General features: G+C 37.3%; 1 protein-coding gene across 1 annotated transcript in view; it reads right to left on the bottom strand.

The window, feature by feature from the left end:
• Positions 1-2,173: 2,173 nt before the first annotated feature.
• The window catches only part of LOC124804683 (AN1-type zinc finger protein 2A-like), a 68,295-nt gene continuing 57,687 nt past the window's right edge, over positions 2,174-12,781 (bottom strand). Inside the window, exons 6-7 of the mRNA XM_047264932.1 lie at positions 10,699-10,801; positions 2,174-6,054 (exon numbers count right to left, since the gene is read on the bottom strand). Coding sequence (XP_047120888.1) covers positions 5,941-6,054; positions 10,699-10,801 — 217 coding nt within the window. The 3' untranslated portion in view covers positions 2,174-5,940. The remainder of the gene's footprint in view (positions 6,055-10,698; positions 10,802-12,781) is intronic.

The following is a 12,781-nucleotide window of genomic DNA, read 5'->3' as shown; positions in this document are numbered from 1 at the left end:
CTCACGCCCGGTACTCACAGCTTTACTTCTGCCAGTATCTCGTCTCCTACCTTCCAAACTTTACAGAAGCTCTCCTGCGAACCTTGCAGAACTAGCACTCCTGAAAGAAAGGATATAGCGGAGACATGGCTTGGCCACAGCCTGGGGGATGTTTCCAGAATGAGATTTTCACTCTGCAGCGGAGTGTGCGCTGATATGAAACTTCCTGGCAGATTAAAACTGTGTGCCCGACCGAGACTCGAACTCGGGACTTTGCCTTTCGCGGGCAAGTGCTCTACCATCTGAGCTACCGAAGCACGACTCACGCCCGGTACTCACAGCTTTACTTCTGCCAGTATCTCGTCTCCTACCTTCCAAACTTTACAGAAGCTCTCCTGCGAACCTTGCAGAACTAGCACTCCTGAAAGAAAGGATATAGCGGAGACATGGCTTGGCCACAGCCTGGGGGATGTTTCCAGAATGAGATTTTCACTCTGCAGCGGGGTGTGCGCTGATATGAAACTTCCTGGCAGATTAAAACTGTGTGCCCGACCGAGACTCGAACTCGGGACTTTGCCTTTCGCGGGCAAGTGCTCTACCATCTGAGCTACCGAAGCACGACTCACGCCCGGTACTCACAGCTTTAGTTCTGCCAGTATCTCGTCTCCTACCTTCCAATAAGGTTATAAGGTTGTTGGTGTAAATTGTAATGAAATATTTGTCTTGCACTGCTATCAGAGATGCATTGTACAATTGTATTTACAGTTTGCTTGATGTGGGCCAGTTCCCAGTGTGTGTTTTACTCGCTGAATGTTATCTGGTGTTCCGGCTGACAATGGACAATCTATTGACTTCTGTTTAAATATAAACCTGATTCTTTGATGCTGCCTATTCATTAAAAAAATTGTGTTACAGGATGAAACACATCATCTTTGATCGCCGCTGATGTGATGGCGGAATTGAAACTGACTTGTAGTGCAAGAATCTTCACTTAAAAAAACTTTCCATAATAAATGCTTGGGGCTTGCATTATCACAGTCCCCTTGCAACTGAAATGGCATCAGATAGGACACAATGAAAATGTGTAAGAAATGAGTTGTTGTGAATTTAAACTGTCAGATCTTTTCGCCACATCACGTAAAACATAAATAGCAGTGGTCCCCACCCAGTTTTCTGGGGCACACCTGAAGTTACTTCAACATCTGTCGATGACTCTACACCTATGATAACATTCTGCATCCTTTCTATCAATAAGTAGTCCATCGAGATGAAAATTTTGTTTAAAACGCTGTATGATGACACATTTGCTAATCTTTGTTGATGGTTGGCAAAATCCTACGCTTATTTTTTACGGCCACGGAATAAAGTGGTTATCGAGGTTAGGAAGTAGATTAACACAAAAGGAAGCTCTGAGTAAGTCTCTGATGAAATTTTAGCAATGTCCTATTACTCATTTGTGCAGCATGCTAAATAGGAGCTTATAATGTAATCAGATAGATAAAAATTCTACTCTTCAAGTGGCTGCAGAAAAACACACGCACAAAGGTACTGAAACTTGCAATCTTTCGGAACCAGTGGCTCCTTCTTCTGACAGGAGGGTTCTGGGGAAGGAAGGGGGGGGGTGAAGAAAAGGGCTGGTGAGATTTACGAAATGGAGAAAAAGTCTTCCCTGATCTGGGCAACTTTTCCAAACTCTCACCATTTCCTAAACCTCACCAGTCCTCCTCCTTCACCCCTCTTCCTTCTACTGCAAAGATGCTCCCAGAAGAAGTCACTGGCTCTGAAAGCTTGCAAATAATTTCAATACCTTTATTTGTGTGTTCATTCTCCTGTGGCTTTATGAGTAGATTTTTTTATCTATCCAATCACATTATATTTTCAAAAATTATTTTCATAAATGGGAACTTAGGAATTGCCTGCAGGGCAATACAGCCACACATAATTTCAAGTGTGTCCACAACTGGACATCCAACAAAATAACACAAAGTCAGGTTTCCTTTCACAGGAGTAGCTGCTATTCTACACTCTGAATATTATAAGCTCCTAACAAATTTTAACTTCTATTATTGGAAGAAAGTAAAAGATGCAAAGTATATGTAACATGCCAAATTTTATTTAACATTTAAAAATTTTACAAAAATATTCAATGTAGCAAACATTAACAGTGCATTTGTAAACTCTGAAACAGTACAATATACAATAACAATACTTACTTTAAAATGGAAAAAAGTTACAAGTGTATAAAATTACAAAGATTCAAAAAGACAATAACAACATTATGATTTGTTTAAACTAGCATTTGCACATTATTCAGCTATATACTCAATGCATCATCTTGAGGAATGAAAGTTTTACTGGTGCAATGCATATCACAGTCAAAGGGAAAAAAGCTAATCTGAACATCTCCAGTTTTATACTAAACTGAATAGATACTTCATGACAAAGAGAGAGAGAGAGAGAGAGAGAGAGAGAGAGAGAGAGAGAGAGAGAGAGAGAGAGAGAGAAAACAGGCAGTTGGTATTCCATACAAACAGATCTGAGGGGGATCTAATTACAAAAAATTGAACATAATTAATTTTCAGTTGGATACAGGAACCTAAGCTGCATGCAGCAGTTTAAATTGAGGAGTACAAGACATATATATCAATTTCGAACAAGCAACATTTTAGGTTTTGTAAGTGAACTCTCATTTTTTAAAATAAAATTCAGTTCAATTTTAATGTCCACTCAACTGTTATTCTTCCAAAGCCTCAGTCGATTTCAGCTCACTCTGGATAAAATTCATAAAACTTCCATATTTTCTCCTCTCATTCTACACAGGACTGTTTATAGTAGTAGAAACAATTGCTCATATGGAAACTAATCACAAGAAATTTTCATATTTAAATAAATTGCATTTTAAGTACAAAGACTGCATATCTTGTCACTTTGTATGACAGTCATACATACACACAATATATCTGTTTATAAAGGCACATGTTTTGTGAAATTCTGAAACAAATGGCTATTTAATACAGAGAAGGATGGTGAATATGTATCAATAAAAAGTACAATTAAGTCTAAACAAAAGGTAAGGGTGACTTGCGTGACTTACTATGTGTAAAAATTTGATGACTGATGTCCATTGCCAATTTACACGTGTTAACCCTTTGACTGCTGTGCATGAGTTAAGTTGTCATGCTCTCCCACTCCCCAGGTGGCTTTTGAGCCAAGGGTAGGAGCATTTCGCACAAATAGACATGCAACTGTTGAGCAACTGAACCAAGCACAGTTGAACCAAGCAGCTCCCAACAGTGTCTCCTCTATGCCCGTTCAGCAAACATTGCTGCATGTGGGCCTCTGCAGCAGGTGCCTGGTTCATGCACCCATGCTGACTACTGTTCATCAGTGACAAAGGCTGGAACTGACACACCAATATCAGAACTGGACATCCACTGTGTGGCGACAGGTGGCCTTCTCAGATGAATAACTGTTTATGCTCTACAGAACTGAAAGCTAACATTGTGCAACAATTGTTGGAAGGATCCTGGCTGGAGGAAAGTGCATGATAGTCTGGGAAATATTTTCCTGGCGTTTCCTGGATGATCTCGTCAAGGTGGATAGCACGATGGATCTACACACGTATGAATCTATCCTTGGATACCATGTCCACCCTTATATGCAGTTTGTTTTTCCTCAGTATGCTGGCATCTACCAGCAGGACAATGCAACATGTCACACAACTCATGGTGTACATGCCTGGTTTGAAGAGCATCAGGATGAACTACATACTCCCCCAGCCATCAAACTCCTTTGGTTTAACCCAATCAAGAGTCTGTGGGACGTGTTGGTACCTTCCAGAACATCACTGACTCTCTCTCTCTGAACAGCTTGCAGCAGTCCGCACTGCAAAACATGGTTATTTAGGCTTTTGATAGTTTGTCACATTAATGTGACTGGACAGTGTTTAAGAATTTATGCACTTCTACAAAACCTGATATATGAAAGGCATTTCATGGGGCATGAGTAATGAATGCTATGTCAAACATTACAAGTCTGCAAATGAAATTCACAAAAATAAGCAGTACATAATAGATATCCACTCTTAATGCACAAGTTCAGCAGATTACAGCCATAACATCACACTAAAATATTTTTAGTAGACTAGTTACTAAATACATACAAGCAAAAACAGAAAAAAATGCCAACTGTTTTCCCTCTGAAACAATATAACAATTCTTTGCACTCGTACTTAACATGAAAGAACTATTACATGGCTAATACAGAAGTGATGGCTGTAACAAACATTGAAAATCTGTGCCAGATTGGGACTCAAACCCGCATTTCTTGCTTTTCACCATCAGTTGTCTTAATTGTTAGGCCTGACTCAAACTTTCATTGTCACTGACATCATTTCATGTCATTACAACTTCCCTGATTTCTATCTCATTGATTCACTTATTTAGTTTCAGTGCATTTAATTTACTTCATAATAAAGAAGTTTAGTTAAATGTCTAATACGAAACTGTAACAAAAAATATGGTAATCTGCTTTCAAAGGAAAAAAGGTTATAGTTTAATGTCCTGTTGATGATGGGGTCATTGTGGACAGGGCAGAAGCTCAGATTAGGGAAAGATAGGAACCATTCCAACATTCACTTTAAGCAATTGAGGGAAATCATGGAAAACTTAAACATGGATGACTTGATGGGGATCTGACCTGCTGCCCAGTCACGTAAAAGACCAGTGTCTTAACATTGCACCATATCACTCAGCATCTGCTCTCAAAACTGACAATGATCTCTGATGTAAGGCAGTAAGTTAAGTGATCTATTAAAAAAAATTGAGACAGGAGGTCTGCCCCTCTGTAACAGCATGGCAACTAACGTATTATTTCATCTGAGTATTTATCACAGATGACAGATAAGACAATTTTTTTTAAAGTGTCAGAACATGTCGTGTATATTCCCAGAACTTAATGACATCACACAAAATTTCATTTTCACATGGTACAAACATGTCATACATTATACAACTTGGAATTTAGAGTATATAAAGCATTCTCCAGTTTATTTCAACTGGAGTGCATGTAAACAAATAATACCAGTTATTTTTTCTTTATTTTGTTATGAACTGGATGAAAGATAATCTTTAACAGTAAGTCATTTAATCGCCCATTGATGTAGATCCACTAAATCTTGTTTCTTTTAATTGCTTCATTTATACACCACATTGAACTGCAATTTATTGTTGTGTGGCACTTAAGATTCACTACACCCATACTTGATCAATAACACCACACATTAAATGTATTGTAGTGACTAAAATTTTCAGTGAGTAACTTTTCAGCAGTCTATATCTTGTAACAACTGAATTATACAGGTGGAATACTGAATATTCACTGACACTCAAATACAATAAGAACTGCAACTGCAAGGCTATACTCAGCACACACAAAATAAGGATTTTTTTTAAAAAGTGACACACATACAACAGATTCCATTACATAACTCATCCAAGCTTATTAAGCTATGTGCATAATAGGCAAAATGCCTCCAATACAAAAATTTCCGAAGACACAACTTTTGCTAAATAAATATTTGAAACACACATTTAAACTGGATACAATAAGCATGACTGATTTACTAAGAAACATGTTCAAGTATGTCTCCGTCAGTGTAGATCTCAATAAACCCAAATTACACATATTCTTATTATGTCACACAAGTCACAATTATTTAATCATCTGAAAGAAGACAGCTTAAAGTTAAACAATGCTGTGCAGTTTTCTGCAGTTGCACAAGTCATTACGATTATAAAAGCAAACTTCTTCCTCCCTGAATCAATTTCAGTCTGTTAAAAACCCATGCTATATGTAATTTAAGAGAAACTTAAGCAATGCAGTGCTCTCAAGTTAGAAGTAACTTTCTTCATAGATTGTGTTATTGATGATCTGTAAATACAGAAAAAGTGCTGATGACTGCTAAGATACAGCACACTTCGCTGGTTGTACTGTGTGTTGCCTGTTTGGTTGTCTTCTGCCATCTGAATCTTCTAATGATAAGGCAATGGCACGTGCAAGAGCTTCATCTTCACTCTGCAACAAAAATAGAGAGTTCCAAGCAACTTTAATAAGGAACAACATAATGAAACTTACAAATAATGGTAGAAAAATGGATCTGTACCAGACAGTTGCAGTCACTAACAAAAAATGCTACTTTTCAAAAGCATGATTTCTTTCATTATGCAACAGAGAACATGGTGTAATCATTCTATAAACTGAAGAGCAAGCAATTTTCATAGAGGGGGGGGGGGGGGGGGGGGGGAGTGGTTGTTCCAGGAAGAATGCTACAACTGCCCTACAGGTATACTCTGAATCAGTTTCCGGTCTAGCAGTGTAGTGCACTGTGCAATGATTTATGTAGATTCTGCTTGTGTACATATCTTGTGTGTTGTATTAACTACTGGCAGCAGTTAGTTCTATTTAAATATTTTGTGAGTGCTTGCTATTTGCTGTTTGCACAACATCAGCAATGAGTTAGAAATATCACCTTCAACTCATCAATTTTTTTCACCAATATTTCACGTAGTGTTCAATCATTTAGTTAAAGAGTCCGTGTAGTCTGTCCAAAATTACTATAGCACTGACAGCAAGGATGGAGGTGGTACGAGGGAAACCCACATGGCAAGTTCAAGCTACTTCATGCCAGTATCATGCTTCCCACTCCCAACGTTGCCAAACCTTCATCCCACACCACAACACTTCCTGCTTGCAGTGAACTTGCTGCACTGTGCAATTTTTGCGCCCTGTGACTTTCTGTGTGTTCATTTTCATTGTTGTAGGAGTTGTTCTTTTTGACAATGAAAGTTTCTGCATCAGCAATGCGCCAGATGGATGGACATACTCTAAGTATAAACTGACTTTTTGTATAAAAGTATGCAAATGTATGAGAAGATTTGTGAGTGCAGCGTACAGCAGAACAGGTGAGAAACTCAAGGATTTGACTGTGAATGTGTTCATTGGCGCATGTGAAGGATGAACACACTTGAAATGCGAACCTGTACTACCCAGTAAAATTATAAGATGATGTACAAAATAAAATGATTACTGGAAGATATGTCAAGTGTGAGGAGGTATTACCTAATTTACACTGACTGCTATTGGAAAGCTGTGTCTATCATAATACTTCTGCTCTCTATTCAGAAATTTTATTCTGTGCCAATAGAAAGTCGGTCCTCCTGAGAATTTGAGATTAAGTATTAAATTTTTATGAGTGGTAATCTCTCTTTCCACTGAATGTTTTGATTATTAAATGTGACTTTTTTTAAAAAGTCATTTTGTGTCTGATGACATTAACTCAAATTTGACCTGACAAGGCATTCCAGCACTATTTCAGTTTTAGTTTGACTCACAGGTTGAAGGTCTTAGATCTACAGTTACTGTTACAATTTTATCACATGCAGTGCTGAAGGGCAGTTAATGTTAGTAAAAGGCAATAACACCAAGTCATTTTCATAATTAGTGCTGTGATGAGTAAAGTGCCTCATTCATTTTTTTTTAATTATGAAATTACAAGAGAGACCAACTCGTTTTCAAATTTGTCAAAAGATTATTATTGAAAAGTGGTGGTGAAGTTGTCTTTACATTATAACAGTGAACAGTACTTTGATAAACTAAGTAAATGAAATAATTATCACAAGGTAGATTTATTTTCTTTTCAAACAATAATGCATGATGCAACCATTACAGTAATTTTCACTAAAGCAAATAAAATCTTTTAAACCATACTTTATCTTACAAAAGTATTTTTCTATGTCCATTTTCTATGTATTTTTGTAGTATATGCGTGCATGAATGGGAGTGTATTAGGCAGCCCCTATAAATGTGATTCGTCACAAAGGGAACAGTTTTGTCATTTTTGTTGGTTGTCATTTAGATGCAAATAGGGTATATTCATTATAAATTTACACCTCATTTGATAAGAATAAATATTTATCTGGGACTTAAGTATAGGAAAAATCACAAAATTTTACAATAGTGTCATGGCACCAGATACTTTTGTAATATAACTGAACAAAATTTCTCCACAATTATTATTATAGTGTGAGTATTGTTTCTGATGAACTCATCAATGTGTATGCGGACAATTTTTCACAACTTTCTCAGGTTTGTGTGATAATGGTTAAACTCTTTGTCTGTAACTGCATAAAGTGGTTCACCTTCAGCAATACACTTTTCAAATACTAAAAATGTGATTGCAATGATAGTCTCTCAATTCAATCATGTGGTATTTGTTTTATGACTTCTTTTTCTATCAGGACGCACACTGTTCCAAAATACGTGGCTGCCTGAAAAATTAACGTAGTTCTATGGTCAAGTACGCACACTATCTAAAATCATCACAAGTTGCCTACACTTCCATGCCAGGGTGATAAGCTCACAGTTTTGTCTTTAAGATATATTATGTAAGACTTTTTACAAATTATAAATTCGGCCTCCAAGTATCTGCACAACAGTGAAATGTGTGTCAAAACAAAAACTGCTGCTTTGTATTAGAGCTTTATTATTAGGCACCTCTGTAAAACTACAGCTTGCTACACAAAAATTATCACAACTAATTCACTATTTTCCCTTTACATTTTACTACTAGTAAGATGGTCATGTAATTCAGCACTAGATCACCAGGCTTATCTTTCCAGTTTACGAAAGTCAACAACACATAGTTCCTTTAACATAATCACAAATTTCTAGTTCTTTAAAAGTCACATTAATCATTTGAAAATACTTTCTTCAAACATGGTCTCAATCTTAATTACATTCTGACCAGTTTCCTTCTATGATTAATAATTAATAGTACTGGAAAGTATCTCTTTAAGACTCAAAGAAAGTGCCGAAACCCATACACACATCTCAAGAAATGTTTGGAATCTCACAGAGTTTACTACAATGACTTCTCACAGTACACCAACTGAGGTTTGTACAATAATTTATGAACAAAATAACCATAACTCCTTCTGATAACAACACTGATTTCAGTTAGTTACCAAAAAAAAATCATTACAAACAAAGCAGGCTCTCTTCTAAGTGCACTTCTTGAAAACATGTACTTCTTGAAAACAAAGACAGTGAAAATATGTATGTCATGATGATAATGATGATGATTATCAGTCTTTAGTAGTGAGTATGTCCTCCCCACACATGGATGAGTTGTTCTAAGTGGCAAGGCATGCTCTGGATGAGATCATCAAGTGTATCTTGGAGTATGAGGTACTGCTCCTCAATGACAACTCCAGTGAGGTCCAGAAATTGTCAGGTGGGTTTGGATGCTGTACAACAGCCACCTTCAACATGTCCTGCAAATGCTCAGTTGCATTCACGTCTGGGGTCTGTGCTGGTCAATGCATTCAGTTGATGTCGCATCTTTGAAGATACCAAGAAATTGCTACAGCACAGTCTGGCCTTGCATTGTCATTGACTAGGATGAAGTTGTCACTGACTTCACACCTGTAGGGCCTTACAAGTGTTTTAGGACCTCTTGGCTTTATTAAGGAGCAGTTACATTACTGTAGATGGGATTTAGAGGGGCCCACCATCCCATCATTATTGCCACCCAGAACATTACACTTACACCTGCAAATGGATGGACCTCCTGAACATATCACCATTCCTGGTGTTGCCTAGTGCTTCTACAAACCTGAACATGTCTAGAGTCTGGTCATAAACCAATCCCAGTCTCATCAGCAAACATGACATTTACTCCATTCTGCAATGGTCCAATGTTGTTGTGCACAAGCCCAGGTCCTTCAATTGTGTCAGTTTCATTTGTTCAGCGCAAAACTTCTCCTTAGTCTTCTGGAAGGAAGACCATTCTGATGCAATCTTCTACGCACTGTTTGGTCTGAGATACAAATCCGTTATTCTCAAGAGATGTCATATCCAATATCTTTGGCAGTTGGTGTCAGGCTCCTGTGAGCTGACGGCTGGAGGAAACGATCTTGAATTGCTGTTGCCATAGGAAGATGACCACTGAAGTCTATTGTTCACATTTCCTGTCTTTCACCACACCTTGGACACACCACACTGAGTGACATGTAAGTGATCATCAACACCTTGCTGTGTATGACCTGCTGAAAGTAATGCCACTATCCTGACTCTATCAAGATGGTGTATGCCTCTATGTGACATGTTCCTGCAATGCTGAACACAAACTGAATGAAGCTGTTGTTGATATTGGACTGCTTGGGTGTGTCACTGCAGCAGCACTATGTTTACATGACTGGGAAACAGCCACAAAGCATAACAGTAGTAAATACCATCCAGTATGTGGGCTCTAACTGAATAATGCATGAAATCCCTAGGTGAATGAGACCTTTAGCATCACACACTATATTTTACAATAGTATTCCAAACTTTTGTTGAGCATGTAATTCAATGAAAGCCAACTCTGACTGTGGTCAGAAATACTTTAAGCTACTCGGCTCTACTCCAGAACATGAAGCACACTTTTCTTTTTCACTGTTTTTAATGAAGAAGGATTTGTGATAATAAAAGCTGAAGTTACAATAAATAATATATATTACAAATTATTCCTGTGGCTAGTAGGACTGCAAATGACCAAGTGAGCAGAACAAGCTCTCTCCAGATGGCATACTAAGGCAGCAGACTCCAGAATGTAAGAAACAATTAGGCTAAAGCCATTTCTGATACAAAATTGTAGAAATGGTTTGATGCGTAACTTACCAATCCACCCTGCAACTGTGCAGCAGTGGCTGTTCGTGTGTTTGTGGAGCTGGACACATTCTTGTTGTAGCCTGGACCATTCTGACGAGCAAGAGCTGCCTCCCTGCACAAGTAATATTGTTTTAAGTATAGCTCAGATACTTCGTATTGCATTAACTTAATAATTTACTGTTTTAACACTTTCAGCAATCTGAAACATACATACACAAATATCACATGCATGGGCGAGGGAGAGGAGCTGCCACTTCTAGATTGACGGATGCTACCTGTTCCAACTAATGGAACTGTTATTTTGTAAAGTAGCGACAAATCATTTTCATAGTTATGTATGTAATTTCAATTGTGAATTTAATGTAAAAGCATTAAGTTTAATCACTCTAGAAGGTAACTGAATCTGTTATTTAATTACACTGTAGGAAATACTGCAACCAGCCACAAGTTTTCTTGAAATGATTTTATTAAACTATAACTAGTTTCAGGCCTGAGCCCATTGTCAGATGATAGCACAGATTTCTTGCAAGTTCTTCGTCTGTGTCTTCCCGTAAAGCCCTCCTTTATGTATTAAAGGACAAAGGTTTGGTTTTCTTTTACAATCCATACTGATCTTGCTTTTAGTTCAGTTCATTGGTCAACATGGATTGTGAAAGGAAACCAAACATCTGTCGTATAATGTGTGAAGGAAGCTTTTCGGCAAGAAACAAATGTAAAACTTGGAGGAGCCAATGCTACCATCAGAAAAAAGGTTGAAATGCGAGACCGTCACAGCCTTGCTGCTTGTACAGAGCAGATTTAAATAGGTAATTATTTCTAATAGGGGACAGCTCCAGGAGTTGTCATATTTTAGAAATAGACATGTGGCATGCCTGGAATCTGTTATTTCTGTTGAAAACTTTGCTTAACCATTCCACTTAAGACAGGCAGCTCTAAGTTTGAAGTTTCAAACACCGATGGAAAAAATAAATAAAATGAAATTAAAGAAAGATTAGCTTAATTGCTCTTTAATGTGCAGTGTGTTTTTAATTTTGAGATACACAACATGAAACCAGATGGAGGTACATTTTATTGTTGTCATGAGGGCCCAAGTATGAAAGGTCCTAATCAGTGCAACTGTAATGAAAAGCAAGTGAGTACTAATTCCAGATCAATATATTTCACTCATCACCAAATCTAGCAGCCTCGGTCACTTTGAAGTTTACACAGTAAAAACAAATGAAATAGCGAATTTTAAAACATGATGGATCCCTTTACACAAAAAGATCATCTCAGCTGGAGCAATGGTAAGAGGCACTAGAAAACAGGACAAAGTGTCACTTGTTTTTCATTAGTTTCTGTACTATGAGGATATTTCAGAAAAGAAAAGGCTAATAGCTGCTTAGTCCTATATCGAAGGACCAGAAGTCCTCAATGCCTTTGCATTACCGAAAGCCAGGAATATTTTCCCAACAAGCACTGGGTTTCCTGAAACAGTTGCATGTTATGGGGAAGGACCAATTACAATAAGGAAAGAAGACAATAAGAAACCACTGAAGTATATTACGAATAGAAAGCATCAAGTTTTTATAATTACCTGCAGATGTAACCTTCAACAGAAATGGATGAAGGGGACTCAAAATTGACTAGACCGAAGCATTTTTGTAACAAGCTTAATACAGTTTTGTGAATAAGTGGCCAATTATCATTTATAACATGTTTTTTATTCATTTTTTTAACTTATGGCAGTTTTCTATCATGTAGTTATAAATGTTATATTAAACATATTCAGTGGTTTAAGTTCAACAATTAGAAACAATCAGTTATTTGGTTATCATTTAAGTGTACATCCTATCATGATGATGTATGACAATTTTTCTGTACGCCCCAAATAGACATATATACTTTACATTACATTTATTGCACACAAAATACTGTCACTCATTAAATATAAGTTTTTAATTTCAGGTAATTCAAATAAGTGGCTTAAAATATATTTGCTTTCTTATTCAACAATGGAAACTCCACGTTAGAATGTCAACAATGTAGGAATGACATGTATTGCAGACAGGCAAACTTAAAAGACACATACACACAAGCTTTCAACCACAGC

The sequence above is a fragment of the Schistocerca piceifrons genome, chromosome 7, assembly GCF_021461385.2.
Source record: "Schistocerca piceifrons isolate TAMUIC-IGC-003096 chromosome 7, iqSchPice1.1, whole genome shotgun sequence".
Classification (NCBI taxonomy): Eukaryota; Metazoa; Arthropoda; class Insecta; order Orthoptera; family Acrididae; genus Schistocerca; species Schistocerca piceifrons.
Note: the sequence above shows the minus strand (reverse complement) of the source record. Positions and strands in the feature narration are given on the sequence as shown.